Raw genomic sequence first — 16593 nt, forward strand, 5'->3', positions numbered from 1 at the left:
ACAAGGTGGGAATGTAATGACCAACAGTATTTCTAGGTGTGAAGATAGCTATGCATGATACAGTAAACAGAAAAAGACATTTTTGTTCTGGTGAAAGAGGACCAATGAAATTACATCACTACATAAGTGAGGAGGCACTTTTTTGGACATACAGCTTCTTCTGGTAGACCCACACTTGTGTGGCTGGGTTCAGTGCTATGCTAAAGAGAAAAAGCCAAAGGAGTTCCTTCATGACGTTTTATTTTGGATAATGGGTGTGCAAACTGAATATCCTATATTCTGCGTTTGATTTTTTCCCCCTATTTCCTTTGTTTGGCAACAACAAAAGAGATGTTTTCCGAGTTCTATGAAGTCATGGTTAATACTATAAAAAGGAGATGTTTGCTTAGAACAACATAAAAGGTAGAAATGTGTGAATACTCACAGAGGAGGAATTATTTTAGAAGAATTCTCTTATTTTTACTTTTTTGGCTTTTTATTTTGAAAAAAATTAGACTTATAGAAAAGTAAAAAAAAAAAATAAGTTCCTCTTTACTCAGCTTCCTCTACTTCTGTCATCTTACATAACCAATAGCACAACTATTAGAAACCAGGAAATAAACACTGGTATAATACTACTAATCTATGGACCTTATTCAAATTGTGCCATTTCACCACAAATATCCTTGTTTTGGTCCTGGATCCCATCCAGGATCCCACACTGCGTTTAGTTTCCAGGTCTCCTTAGGCTCCTCTACTCTGTGACAGTTCCTCAATCTTCATCTTTCACGACTTTGACATTTTAGAAATGTCAGTTATTTTGTAGAATGTACCTCAATTTAGGTTCGTCTGACGTTTTCTCATGATTAGACTTAGGTTATGCATTTTTCACAAGAATACCCAGAAATGGTTGCACCCTTCTCAGCACATCATATCAGGGGGTATGTGATGTTGATGTATCTTATTACTGGTGATGTTAACCTTGATCATTTGGTTAAGGTGGAGTCTGCTGGGTTTCTGCACTGTAAAGTTACAATTTTTCCTTTTACAATTAAAAAGTATCTTGAATGGAAATACTTTGAAATTATGCAAATTTTCCGTTTCTCATCATACTTCTACCCGCTAAATTTAGTGGTTTTTGCCTGCAATAGTTATTACTCTTGTATTTGCCTAATGGTGATTTTTTTTAAATGCATTTTTAAAAAAATGTATTTATTTATGGCTGTGTTGGGTCTTCGTTTCTGTGCGAAGGCTTTCTCCAGTTGCGGCAAGCGGGGGCCACTCTTCATCGCGGTGCGCGGGCCTCTCACTATCGTGGCCTCTCTTGTTGCGGAGCACAGGCTCCAGACGCGCAGGCTCAGTAATTGTGGCTCATGGGCCTAGTTGCTCTGCGGCATGTGGGATCTTCCCAGACCAGGGCTCGAACCCGTGTCCCCTGCATTGGCAGGCAGATTCTCAACCACTGCGCCACCAGGGAAGCCCTGGTGATTTTTTTATTTCCATCATTCCATCTATACTTATTAATTGGAATTCCATTGTAATACAAGTCCCTTCTCTCCCATTTATCTATATATATCAGCATGGACTCATGGATATTTATTCTATCAGATGTAATCCAATAGTATCATTATTTATTTTCTTGCTCAAATTGTTCCAGCTTTGGCCATTGAGCCTTCTTCACGCTGTCTCCAGCATCCTTCTAACACACCTCTATAATTTTTTGGAGCACTTTCTTACTTTCTGGTACCACAAGATGCTCCAGGTTCGTCTTGTATTTTTCTTGACCCAGCCCTGGAATCAACCATTTCTCCAAGGAACTCTGGTTCCTTTATAAGAAAGTGGTATTTGGAAATCAATATCTGGGCACTAGGTTTGCTCATTGCTATTGGGGTTTCATTGCTTCTAGGTTCTCTCAGTGGACAATTAGGAAAGATATGGATGTATGCTCGCATATACACACCCACATTTATTTCTGTATCTATTTCTGTATCTATACATCTGTGTAAAAATCATGAATTCATACTGATACTCCCAATTCCAGCCCAAAACCACAGGGTATATTCTAGCCACTCCTCTTTCCTTATTTGTAACTACATTTTCCAACAGTGAAAAAAAATCTGGCTCAAATTAGCCACATTTACTTATTTATTTAATATCAGTGTGTGTATGTATACACACCATATATATAACACTATGTATGTAAGTATGTGTGCAAATATATATATATAAATATATATATATATATATATATAAATTCCAGAATTGCTAATTCCTACCTCTGTGAGAAAAAAATTTATTATACAGAGTATAGGATTTGTGTGCAGTTCTTTTTTGTTTAGCTTTACAGTGTCTAGTCAATGTTTTCCAAAGGTACTTTGGTTAATTCTTGTCGTCCCCTCCCCCTTCAGTGTGGTAATATTATTCATTTGTAATATGGTTAGGGTCAGTTGTTACTGTTTGTATTCTATTTTAGGTACCTTCCACACGTGGATTAATTTTAATTAATTATTTACATTTGGGGAATATAAAACATTACCATAGTTTAAGAGTCAGAGCTATTCAAATGGTATACTCAAGTAGAAGGTATATTCAAATGGAAGTATTGCTCAACCCTCAACCTTACTGCACTGTACCTATTTTTTTCATTCTTCCAACCCTGTTCCTCCCCACTCCCTGAAGGTAACCAATTAGTTTCTGATTTATCCTTCCTGTATTTCTTCTGTAAAAATGAGCAGATATCCCCTTCTTTCTTACATGAAGAGTAGCGTACAATACATACTCTTTTGTACTTTGCTGGATTTTTTTAAAATTTTTATTTTGTTTATTTTATTTCTTTATTTTGGTTGCTCCTGGTCTTAGTGGTGGCAGGCGGGTTCCTTAGTTGCAGCTCACGGGCTCCTTAGTTGCAGCTCACCAGCTCCTTAGCTGCAGCACGTATGTTCCTTAGTTGTGGCACATGTGCTACTTAGTTGCAGCTGGCAGGCTCCCTAGTTGCAGTTCGCGGGCTCCTTAGTTGTGGCATGCGAACTCCCAGCCGCAGCATGCATGCGGGATCCAGTTCCCTGACCAGGGATCGAACCCGCGTTTCCCCACACTGGAAGGCAGATTCTCAACCACTGCGCCACCAGGGAAGTCCTCTGGTTTCTCTTCAGAGTGTATAAACCTTTCGTCTTTTACTTTGCTGTTTTTATGTAACGATATAGCCTAGAAATTATCCCATATCAGTTCATAGAGACCACACTCATTCTTTTTTCACAACTTCATAGTACTCCACTGTGTGGACATACCACAGTTTATTCAAATAATCCCTCATGCATGGGGACTAAGGTCATGGGCATTCCAAAATTTGCAATTATAAACAATGATGCAATGAACAACCCTGTGCATATATATAATATCTATTCATGCTGTTGGAGGCAACCTCCAGGGTGGGTCCATAAAAGTAAGACTGCTGGGTCAAAGGGTAAGTGCAAATGTAGACTTTTTTTTAGACGTTGTCCAATTCCCATATAGAAGAGTTGTAGTCACCAGCTGTATATGGGAGTGTCTGTTTCTCCCCAGGCTCAGCAAATGTTTGCCACACTGTTTAACTTTGCTAGTCTGATAGATGAGAAATGGTATCTCAATGTGTTTTAATTTACACTTCTCTAATTATGAGTTAGTTTGAACATCTTTCCAAATATTTAAGGTCCATTTTTTAATGTTTTAAATGAACTGATCAATCATATTTTCCCCCATTTTTCTCTTAGGTTTTTGGTTCTTTGTCCCTCAATTTTTAAGATTCTTGGATATTAGCTCTTTGTAACAAATGTTTTGTTCCAGCTTCTCAGTTGTCTTTTGGCATTGTCTATTTTTTCACCATGCAAAATGTTGCTTTTAATTTTTATATAATATTTTATTGCCCCTGGGTTTGAATCATAGTTAGAAAGTCTTTCCCATACCAAGGTAACAAAGGAATTTACCCATGTCTTCTTTTTTTTTTAATATATTTTTTTATATTTATTCTTTTATATTTATTCTATTTTATTTTTGGGGGCTGCGTTGGGTCTTTGTTGCTATGCACGGGCTTTCTCTAGTTGTGGTGAGCTGGGGCTACTCTTTGTTGTGGTGTGCAGGCTTCTCATTGCAGTGGCTTCTCTTGTTGCGGAGCACAGGCTCTAGGCATGTGGGCTTCAGTAGTTGCGGCACACATGCTCAGTAGTTGTGTCTTGCAGGCTCTAGAGTGCAGGCTCAGTAGTTGTGGCACACAGGCTTAGTTGCTCCAAGGCATGAGGGATCTTCCCGGACCAGGGCTCGAACCTGTGTCTCCTGTACTGGGAGACGGATTCTTAACCATTGTGCCACCAGGGAAGTCCCAACCCATGTCTTCTTTTAGCACTAGTATGGTTTCATTTTTTTTTTTAACGTTTAGATCACTAACTTGTTTGGAGTTTATTCTCGAGTACAGTATAAAGTATGAATTTTTTTCATCTTTTCCAAATGGCTATCCAGTTGTCCCATCACTATTTATTGAAAAAGTCCATCCTTGACCCAATGATTTTGAGATGTCATACATGACATTATCATACATGAAATTTCCATATGTTCTTGGGGGGTCTATTTCTGGACTTTTTATTCTGTTTAACTGTTCTATTTTTCTGTTCATGTACCAGCATCACGTTATTTTAATTATAAAGGCTTTTAAATATTTTTACTGTCTCTCTTAGGGCAAGTCTTTGTTTTATGTTTTTCTGGTTATTCTTGCATGTTTGTTTTTCCACAGGAAGTTTAGTATTAACTGGTCTAACTCCATAAAACAGCTTGTTGGAATTTTATTGGAATTTCATTAAACTTGTAACAGGAATCTTTAAAATGTTGAGTTTTCCTGTCTAAGAACAAGGATGCTCTTCCATTTGTTCAAATATACTTTTGCAGAAGACTTCTTTTCTAGGTATTTCTAGGCATATAACTATACCTTGGAAAGTACCAGGCACACAGATAGTGCTCAATAAATGCTTGCTTCAATAATTTTATTAAAGCACTTTCTGTAATAAAAATAACTCTTCAATTCAATGCAATCCAAAGTATTTGTTTTGCTTTTATTCTAAGGTTAGCACAAGTTAAGTCTAAGACAAGTTTTACCTGAATAAGTTTAGAGTCTACTTAGAGAGACAGAGTTACAGGCAAGATATTTAAGTAACATTACCAAATCCAAACTTTTATGCCAAAATGTTGGGAGGAGATGGCGAGTACTACAAAGGATCAGAAAGGGAATTGACCAAAGTGGAATGAAGTGTTACATTCTGCATAGAATAATAAAAATTAAGAAACATTTACAATCTATACCTGAAAAAAGTATAAAATTCAAATCAACACAAAATCATAACTGAAGACAATTTTAATTAGTATCTCTAGGTATGCTGCCCATCTACTGGTCTTTGATACTCTGCTGCATTTTATTTCTTATTAACACCTTACTAATTTCATATATATATAGTTATTGTAAATCCAGAGTGTCCTGTAGGTAACAAAGGACCTTCATTACCTTCTATTCCGTTGAGGCTGCAGAATATCCAACAGAAGCTGTTTCACTTCACTAGGTGACAACTGATATAAGTCTCTGGCTGGCTTGTATCCGCCACGGATCTGTAGTTCATACTCCATAGCATGGATGATCCACCTGAAACAAAACAGGGAAAGCATGAATCAATAACTCTTGAAATAAAATCACCTTGTGCTTCTTTTGGCAATGCCCTTAACAGCACTGACCCATCCAAAGAGGAATGAAGAAAAGGCCATTTGAATTTCCTGAACTGCTGATATAATTACTTCCATCAAGATTATGTGACATGATCAGACTCTTAAAAATGAGCCCTGCTCATGCACATGTGGTTAGGTAGTAAAACATGAAAATAGACAGGTACTTAGGTTCTTACCAAATGAGACTGATGAGTAGTGGCTGCCACACTACTATTTTCTTAATACTAGATATATGAAAAAAACAAATAGGATAAAAATAAATCATTTTAAGAAATGGGCTGAGATATGCTATTATATAAACATTCCTTTCCCAGGAAGGACAAGTATTTTTTACCTACTTCATTTATTTTGTAGTCATTCCCTTATAATTGGAAGGGACAGAGGAGAAATACCTGCCTTTGAAATACAGGCACACAGTTAGTTATAACTTAATTATACTAGTATGTCAGAGAACATACTCTGATCAGTAGATTTCAGAAGAATCTATTCTTTAATAGATATTTAAATGCTGTTCATGTACCTATTATTAAAAAAAACTGTAATAGATATTTAAATGCTGTTCATAAAACACATTTTTATTACAGAAAGAGCTTTAACGTGATTATTTAGGAAAGCATTTATTGAGCACTATTTGTGTGCCTGGTAGTTATATGCCTAGAAATGCCTAAAATATTTCATCATTTTATGTGTAAATAATTTTATTATTTAACTTGAGAAGCTTTTAGTAAGTATTTTTACAGTTTCATCTCATTTCATTTATTGTATTCTGAGGAAAGAACTCGGATAAACTAGTTATGCAAACCAAAGAAAACTCAGGAAATAATACTATGCCTTAGGGAACCAGAACTCTACAGACCATTAGGAAAAGCTAGGGAATTCGTTTTACACAGCAGATTCCTATGCTTTATCCTTAAATCCTTTGGTGAACACTGAATAGCGAACAGAGACAGAGAACTGCAAAGAACGTGTCTTCACTCACCCAGGCTTTGTCTCCCAAAGGGGGTACTGTGTAGCCAGCCCACAGGTAGAAACGTCTAGTTACAGCAACAAAGATTTAAAGTGGCGAAGTTACTGTGCCCAAATATTTCAGTATCTTTCTCTTATACACTTCTTTGAAAGACTGCCTACAGGTTATTGCAGGTACAGAGATGAAAAAGTTAGGTGGAAATAATCAAAAGATTCAAGTCCTTCTTTCTGCCAAGTTTGGTTTGTAAAACAACAGTGATGCATTCTCATGGAATGACTTTACTGTCTCTCAATGGAAAAAATGGTAAGAAAAATGGTAATCGTTTCCAGTTGAGCAGGAAGTAATATCAACCAAGCATATCACCCTGCCCGCTGGGCCAGGCCATAAGCCACAAGGCAGTGTGTCTCCTGTGACTGCTCCAATCCCTCTGATAAGGCAACTCTCAGCTCTTTTTCCTATCCTCTTCACTATTCTTTGTTGTTGCCATTTCTGGAAGTTAGGAATTTAACTAGTCTGCCAGTCAAATGCAGACTATGTTGCATGACACTGAGATAGATTATAAAGGCATGAGAGATACACAAGGATAGAACATAATAATTTAAAAAATATATAACATTACTATTACCACTGATGGTACATGACAAATATTTAATACTTGCTCTTTGGTAAGAACACTAAAGATGACAAGGTATCTACAAACAACAAAATACATGTTTGTGAGTTTCCTGGTATGTGCAACAACAGAATATGTAACGGAGTTAAGATGTACAATTTGCCCTTCTCTCATCAGCTGAAAAGCAAAACTGGACCAAACCTATATTATTGCCAAAGACTAGAATTTATTTACTTGTTCATCTTCATTATTATGAACTACATTTAATCAAAATGTTATACAAGCATAAAAGTCACAAGGATATAGTTACTAGTTACTTTGGATGTTTTGATGTTAAAGTTGCTTATGAAATTAGTTCTTTTAAAAATTTGTTTTATTGGAGTATAATTGCTTTACAATGTTGTGTTCATTTCTGCTGTACAATGATATGTGAATCAGCTATATGTATACCTATATCTCCTCCCTCTCGGGCCTCCCTCCCCCACCCCATCCCACCCATCTAGGTTGTCACAGAGCACTGAGCTGAGCTCCCTGTGCTATACAGCAGGTTCCCACTAGATATCTATTTTACACATGGTAGTGTATTTATGTCAAACCTAATTAGTTGTTACAGCAACATTTCAGCTACAATAAACTGCTCCACGGACTCTCTTTATAATATAAAAATTCTATTTTTAATTTTACAGGTTGGACAAAATTGTTTTCTATTTATTATTTTATTTCTTTATTTAACATTTAAAATTTACATTTGAGGCAGCTCAGTATAATAGAAGGAACATCAAATTGAAAATCTGAAGACCAGCCTTTTGGTGTTCCCAAACAATTTAATGTCATGAAAAGAAAAATGGGATAAGGGCTGTTCTAGATTAAAAGTGACTTAAGAGATGTAGCAACTAATGCCATGTGTGGGCCTTCTTTGGGACCTTGGTATTTTTAAAACAAAGTCATTTTGGGGACAACCAGAGAAATACGAATAAAAACAGTGTACCAGGTAATATTAAGGAATTATTGCTAATTTTGTTGGGTGTGATAATGGTACTGTGGTTATTAAGAAAATGTCCTTTTTCTTACTTTAGATATATACTTACTAAAATATTGAGGGGTAAACGTCAAAATGTCATTTGGCTGTAAACTTCCTTTATAATTTACAGCCAAAAAAAAAATAAAGCAAATATAGTAAATATAAATTACTAACAATTGCTTATACTCATTTAAATAATGGGTATATAGGAATTTACCAAACTATTCTGTTATTACACATTTAAATATTTTCATAATGAAAAGAAAAAACAATGAAGACAGACCTGAATACCAATTCTGTCACTTACCAACTGAACCCCATTTCCAAGTTATTTTTCTAATGGGAATACTGCATTACTATTACTTGTTCAGCTCATTTTATGAAATTATTTTGAGGAATAAGTAAGACAATGTTATGTTAAAACTGTTAAAATGCTTTTGAAATTATAGAGTTCAATTTTTATGTTCAATTGTTATGTTCAAATTATGTTAGCAAACTCCTTTTATTTGACTTCTCAAACTCAGGTTGGAAGAAGTGCCGCATTGATTTCACTACAGGAGGTATCCTCTTCTAAAATAAGTAACTAAATTTTTAAAAACACTTACTTTTTAAGGTCCTCCCAAAACTTGAGTTATTAAAACTAAACATTATCTATCACATTTACCTTTTAAAACCTTCAGTACCATAAACAAAGATAGTTGGAGATCTAAATATTTCCCCTCAGGCTTCTATTTACAAAATCTCAGCGGTTCTGTGAGCAAATTGTAGAAAACATTGTACTCAGCAGCCACCAAAGAAAGAAGATGACTTTTTCTTTTTAATAAATTTATTTATTTATTTATGGCTGTGTTGGGTCTTCATTGCTGCATGCGGGCTGTCTCTAGTTGAGGCGAGCGGGGGCTACTCTTTGTTGTGGAGCATGGGCTCTAGGCACACAGGCTTCAGTAGTTGTGGCACGCGGGCTCAGTAGTTGTGGCTCACGGGCTCTAGAGCGCAGGCTCAGCAGTTGTGGCGCATGGGCTTAATTGCTCCACGGCATGTGGGATCTTCCCGGACCAGGGATCGAACCTGTGTCCCCTGCACTGGCAGGCGGGTTCTTAACCACAGCGCCACCAAGGAAGTCCCAGAAGGTTCATTTGAGCACAAATGAATCTAACTTATTTGCCAGATTGTTAAAAATACATTATTCATTCAAAAATATTGGCCAAGTTAATCTGTTTAGCTTGGAATTCTTCAAAAGACTAAAACAGAAACAGCCAAATAGCCTTATATATGAACAGTCAGACACTTAGAGAATGTAATTAACCAAGTGAGTCACACAGTTTAGAAAATCAAAGACATTTTAATCCATTTTTAGAACTACTAATACAAAAGAGCATTAATTCCTTTGCATGGGAAAATCTGGCTTCTTACCCTCATTCCTGCTGACAAAGTCACCAAACCTGATTTGACAATTCCAATGTAAAAGCACTTAATGAGAAATGGGGAAAGCAAGCAAGCAAGCAACTGTGGAAGGTCAAAAGAATGAAGGTTATTCTTGGACCAGATCCTTATAAATTCAGTCTGTCTAAAGAACCAGGGACATGCTCTATTTGACAATAAGCAAATGAGAGAGAGGCAGATGCACGCTACTGACCAGATCAACCTTCAAACGTAGCATGGTCTGACTTGACGATGAATTCCTCCACACTGCTGGAAAAATGTGAAGCGGCGGCTTAGTACTCCTCTACAGTCCTGGGAATAAGTTTAACCTTCTAAAAACTCTTTTAATGTGAGGTTGGTTAGCATGTTGTGTATGTGTTGGCATTTTCCTTTCCAACCTGCCCCAATTAAGGAGTGAAATATAAAATAAGGTAATGGAAATCTGACATCACTGGTAAATCAGAACAGCTGACATTTTCTGAAAAAAATGTTATAAAGAATAGCACTGATCCATAGCAAGAAACAATTTTTAAAATAATCATTTTGAGGTTATTTCAAGATACTAAGAAGTATTTGCCAATTTTACTGTTAAACAAGTGAACAAATAACTGTCTGTGCAAGCATTTTACTAAGCTATATGATAGGAGATGAAAAGTTGCAAGAAGGGACTGTTCTGCTTGATTCCTACTAATACAAAGAGGGTGACAATTTGATGAGGCAAAAGGAGCTTCCTGTTTGGTAACTGGAGAACAATCACTCACCCACTCTACCTCTGATCTAATCATAACAGAATAGAGGTAGAACTCCATCATCTCACTTCTTTACCTCATATCAAATGTCAAAAGCAAAGTACTATGAATGAGTATCAAACCATACTAATGAACTCAAGAGCTGCAGTTATCTCCTTTTTCCTTTACTGCACAAGCAATGTTATAGTCTGGTACCTATGACACCAACGGATTTCTCTTAAGCACTGGGTGTGTGATCCACAGATGCAGCTGTGGGCATTAGAAGACAAGACATGCATGGATCATAACGGCTTACAGAGGATGTCCTGGCAGTATGAAAAGCAGGGATGAAAAAGACTTGATAACATATATCCTCAGGGGTTGTCTCCTGAATGACAGACCTAGAACAGAAAGCAGTTGATTGGAGGTCTTTACAGTAATGGGCCTGTCAGGAACTTGATCTATTTCAACATGAAAGCTGGAGCACAAATCAATAATGAGACAGCAAATCAAATCATTATCACACTAGAATACCATTCCTGTGAGCAGGTTAATTTTGTTCACTGGAGTGCCTGATAGCAGTAATGTTGAAGAAATTGCATTGGCAGGATTAACCTTGGAAAAAAGAGAAAAGAAACATGGTGGTATTGGTTTAAAGCAATTGAGGCAGTGGGTGATGTAAATAAATAAAATTTAAAAATCCAAAAACCTCAGAGAGAGAGGTTAAAACAGAGAGATAGGGCTTCCCGGGTGGCGCAGTGGTCGAGAATCTGCCTGCTAATGCAGGGGACACAGGTTCGCACCCTGGTCTGGGAAGATCCCACATGCCGCGGAGCAACTAGGCCCGTGAGCCACAACTACTGAGCCTGCGCGTCTGGAGCCTGTGCTCCGCAACAAGAGAGGCCACGATAGTGAGAGGCCCGCACACTGCGATGAAGAGTGGCCCCCACTCGCCGCAACTAGAGAAAGCCCTCGCACAGATACGAATACCCAACATAGCAATCAATCAATCAATCAATAAAAAAATAAATAAATCTTAAAAAAAAAAAAACAGAGAGATACAAGCATACACAGTGCAGGAGAATTATGTGTAAGATGTACCATGACTAAGACAAATGTTCTTATTTTTTATGTCCATTCAGCCTAATGAATGTTAGCATTTCAGGAGGAATATGGTGTTAAAAGCTGGCTAAACTATCAATCTCTTTAATCATAATCAACATTTAAAAGATAGAAACAACAGTAAAAAGTCAGATATGAATGAGTTTGAAATGCTTTAATTAACCTATAAGGAAATAAAAAAAGAATGTTTTCTATAAATCCCTTCCCTTCTTTCTTTTAAAATCATGCTACAAACACAAACGGGTGACTTAGAAGAGCAAGAAATTCAACAATTTATAAGAAATTTGACACTCAAGGACTCTATAAATGAATAATTTGTTCATCAATTTTAAGCAAGGTTTTAAGCAAAACCTTCCAGGGACTAAGTAAAGGTAAATTTTGTAAAGAAACATATAAATAGAGTATGTGTTTGCTGCTAGCAGTAAATGCAAGGAAGCTGCTCATTTAAGGAGCTGAGGTCTGAGTAAAATTTATTTAGAATAAAGTGCAATAAAAATATATTAAAAAGATACAAAAATATCTTTTTTTGTTTTCAGAAGGGCACTACCACAAGCCCCACAGACAGGATAACTGCAATTCTCTGAGGTTGTTAGATATCCCTTGAGTAGAGACAGGGCTCCAAAGCCTTTCTGTTAATATGGTGGAGGAGCACCGTGGGCAGGCACAGGAGAATTTTTTTTTTTTAATTTTTATTTAATTAATTTATTTATTTGGCTGCATTGGGTCTTTGTAGCTGCACGTGGGCTTTCTCTAGTAGCAGTGAGTGGGCGTTACTCTTCGTTGCGGTGCGCAGGCTTCTCATTGCGGTGGCTTCGCTTGTGGAGCATGGGCTCTAGGCACACAGGCTCAGTAGTTGTGGCTCGCAGGCTCTAGAGCACAGGCTCAGTAGTTGTGGTACACAGGCTCAGTTGCTCCACAGCATGTGGGATCCTCCCGGACCAGGGCTCAAACCCGTGTCCCCTGCATTGGCAGGTGGATTCTTAACCACTGCACCACCAGGGAAGTCCCCACAGGAGAATTTTTGAGTGTCTGCCATGTGCTTCATGAGGTCCCACCAGATGATGGAGGGGGAAGACCATGTCAGATGGCAGCAGAGAATCCAAAAGGGATTTTGAGTTAAGGTTTCTTTATGAAATGCTTGGGATCATTCCACTGGGCCTTGAAGGAGAATCAACTATGGTGGAAAGGGATACCTCTAGGGTGAACATCTCTTGTGGGAGCAGAGGCTCTTTGCAAACCTAGGACTGGAAGACAAGGGTGAGTATGTGTGTGTTTGTTGGAGGGGGTGGGTGGGGCATGGGATCCTCCTCCTTGGGATTTGTGGTCTGCAAAAAGAAATCCCCAGAGGCACTTGCTCTCCAAATGCCACAAGATAGAGGACCTCAAATTACCAAATGTCACAGCAATACTGTTTAAGTTTTATCCTTTGCAAAAGACCTTCACATTCCTTACCCAGAACCGCCACAAACCAATGAAAAAGCCAAAGCAGGGACAGCCTCCCTACTTTATATACATGAGAGCTGGAAGACGGATGGGAAGCATGAACTCTGGAGTCATTCATCCTAGGTCCAAATCATGGTTCTTAGTCTTGTGACCAAGTGCAAGTTACTTAACTTCGCTGAATTTTCATAGTATCTTAATATATCTCTTGTAGTGTACAAGGGGCTAACCTAGAATCAGTTCCAAATCATCCCTATTTTCTTGGTCTCATGATGAATAAAGGGGGCAAAATCTTATTTTTTTTGTTTGTTAATTTGTAACTGTTCAGCCTCCTTGGTGTGTCTTGTACTGTACAATGCTAAATAGTACTGATCCTAGACTGGAGGACTGACAAACTAAAGACAAAAACCATCAGGAGGCAATGCACATCATAGCTGCTACATGAATACTTGAAAGTAAAATGGGTCATAGGTTGAAATCATGTAGAAGGGACCATAAAGGTCATAAGGTTTTAGAAACAAACAGTAAGGCCTGTTTCCCTTAAAAGAGAGCAACAGTATACATAAGTGAAAACATGCACAAAGTATTTAAGATTGAAGAGCAAGAACTTTGGAGTCAGGCCGTCCTGGGTATAAATCCCAGTTCTTTCACTTACTGATTTAAGTTATCTAAGCTCTCTGAATTTCAGGTTGTTTACTTTAAAATGGGGGTCCTAGTGACTACCTCAAAGTTGTATGGATTAAATCAGATAATATATATTAAGTATTTTTAGCATACTGTCTAGCATATAATAGGTGTGCAATAAATAACATGTGGTTATGGTGATGGAGGAGGAAAGGAGGATGAAACCGTTCACCAGAGTAAACTTTTGAGTGCAATAACAACATGTTACTCACATATGTATCCCCTTAGATCCTTACTGGGAATGCTGCTTAGAGAAGTACAATTATAAGGTAATTTGTACCACACTCTGATATGATTAACCACACCATTCCATTAATAAATGGGGAAAGTGCTACATCCTTCTATTCTCTATATGTATGACTAGATTTTCACATAAACAAGGCCCTGTTTAACTTTGTCATTTCCTGAGGGATATGACTTGTACAAACCAAGTGCATTTATCAAAATTAAAAGAGTCCTTTCTTTCTCTGAGTAGAGAGCCATGCTTTTGTTTTTCCTAAATTCCCCATCACTAGCTCAAGGCAAACTACCTGAATCTACTTATAACCTATATATTAAACAATCTGTCAAATTTTATTGAACATCTCCTGTGGGCTAGACCACAATACAGATAGGAAGAGAAGATTTGGTTTCTATCCTTGGCAGAAGTAAACTTCTTAAATAAATTACTTCTTATTTAAAAAAAAAAAAAAAAAAAAGACTCCAGGACTTCCCTAGCGGCACAGTGGTTGAGAATCCGCCTGCCAATGCAGGGGACACGGGTTCGATGCCTGGTCTGGGAAGATCCCACATGCTGCAGAGCAACTAAGCCCACGCGCCACAAATACTGAGCCTGCACTCTAGAGCCCGCAAGCCAAACTACGGAAGACCCTGCGCCTAGAATCCACGCTCTGCAACAAAGAGAAGCCACTGCAATGAGAAGCCGCACACCACAATGAAGAGTAGCCCCCGCTCGCCACAAGTAGAGAAAGCCCATGTGCAGCAACGAAGACCCAACATAGCCAAAAATAAATTTAAAAAATATAAATAAATTAAAAAAAATTAGACTCCTTCCCAACTGATAATGTCCCAGTGTTTACAGCTGACCCTGTGAGTCTAGCATATGGGGGAAATACACATAATAAGTTGGGCAGGGACACTGTTACTACCCACAGTGGGAATATAATGCCTCGATTGATTCCAGGATGAGTTTCAAGACAGTGAATAAAGTTTCCCAGCAAATTTCTTCATTAGGAGGCTTTTTTCTATCATTAGATACTAAGTCAGATGCCCTGTCCTGACATTTTTATTTCAGGTGACAGTTTGAGGAAAAAAGAGTATTTTATTTCTCACGGAAGGCACTGAACATATAGAATAGCAGATACAAAAACAGGAAGAAAACTATTTTTATAATAAACTAAACATACTTCATTCCCATGCAGAGAAAGAAGCTTCAGGTCAGATGGATTCAAGGAACAAAATTACATTGGATTTTTGAGAGAATAAATTAGCCTAAAATGCTGAATAAGCAGTAAAGGAAAAACTACTTAGAGGCTGAAAAACACAGCATTGTAAAATCCTGGGGAACAGTTAACTTTTACTTTAAGCCTTTGCTTAAGTCACGACAAGGATGACTATCACTTAAAGAGTCCCCTGAATAGAACATTTACTACAAAGAATGTGCTTTGGAAGAGTTATAACCTATACTTCTTAGTCAGCCTCAGAGAAATGCCTGAATCTGTGACAACAGAGTACTTTTAATACCTGTATGGATACGAAGAATCACACCTCTTTTCATTTAGAGACAACTCACATGAAAGACCCATTTCTGCATCCTCATACATCGTCAAGAATTAGAGCTGAAAATTTTAGAGCTAAGAGACCGAAAAATCAGGATATGATTCAAAGTTCTTATAATTGATTTGGAATACATCCTAATATTTGAAAGGAACTATTATAAGGGATAAAAATGAAGGTCAAGTTTTATGCAGAGTGAGTTCATTTCTCAATCAAAAGAAAGAGGAGGTAAAGAATGGGAAGCGCACCTGAAATATACTCTAACTAAAATCAGGTAAACACTTTAAAAACTAATAACCTCAACTAAAAAAATTGAAATGAAACTGAAAAACATAACTTACAAAGTAGAACTCTCCCAGAGAAAATAATTGACACTGATTTTATGTATATTTTTCCACATACACATTATACATACATATATACAGTATTATTGTTCTTTTATAAAAAATAGAACAATATATTTGCAATTTTTTTTTCACTTAATTTATCTTGGACATTTATAAATGCCAGTATATTGACTTTATCTTGTTACTTGCAATGGCTGCACAGCATTTTATTGTCTGGCTCACTATTTCAAACAAGCATGGAATGAAGACTGCTGTTAAAGTACGTCTAAATTCCTAGAATGAGAACTGTTGAAACGAGAGGCATGCAGATACTTCCAATAAGCAACTAGTTTTTAATGTAATTTTTTGAAGGAAAAAATGGGTAATCATTTTACATAAAGTGCTTCATACTCACATGCAAAATTAAAACTAAGAAATGAAAGGGAAAATGAAATCAATCCAGCAACAGAAGAAAGGAAAAAGAAAAAAGAAACAACAAGAAAGCATGGTAACTAGAAAACAAGATATAATGGCAGAAATAAGTCAAAATATAAATGAAATGGCACAAATATCACATATATTTCTATTAAAAGATAATCTCAGACTGGATTAAAAATAAATATGGCATGCATGTTAAATATAAAAGACATATCAATACAAAATGAAAAAAGAACATTGAAGGTAAAGGAATGGAAGACAGTATACCGAGCTAATAAAAACAAAAAAAGAAAGCAGGCATGGCAGTAATATTAGACACAAAGAATTCATTTGTTATA

The 16593-nt window shown here is 37.0% G+C and overlaps 1 protein-coding gene across 4 annotated transcripts in view; it reads right to left on the minus strand.

The window, feature by feature from the left end:
• Positions 1 to 16593, minus strand: part of PHKB (phosphorylase kinase regulatory subunit beta) — a 193997-nt gene that overhangs the window by 8595 nt on the left and 168809 nt on the right. For all 4 annotated transcript variants that reach the window (XM_082366800.1, XM_082366799.1, XM_082366802.1 and 1 more), the window contains one exon: positions 5504 to 5638. In XM_082366800.1, the coding sequence (XP_082222926.1) occupies positions 5504 to 5638 (135 nt within the window). The remainder of the gene's footprint in view (positions 1 to 5503; positions 5639 to 16593) is intronic.

This window comes from Balaenoptera borealis (assembly GCF_965194805.1).
Source record: "Balaenoptera borealis genome assembly, chromosome: 19".
Taxonomy (NCBI): Eukaryota; Metazoa; Chordata; class Mammalia; order Artiodactyla; family Balaenopteridae; genus Balaenoptera; species Balaenoptera borealis.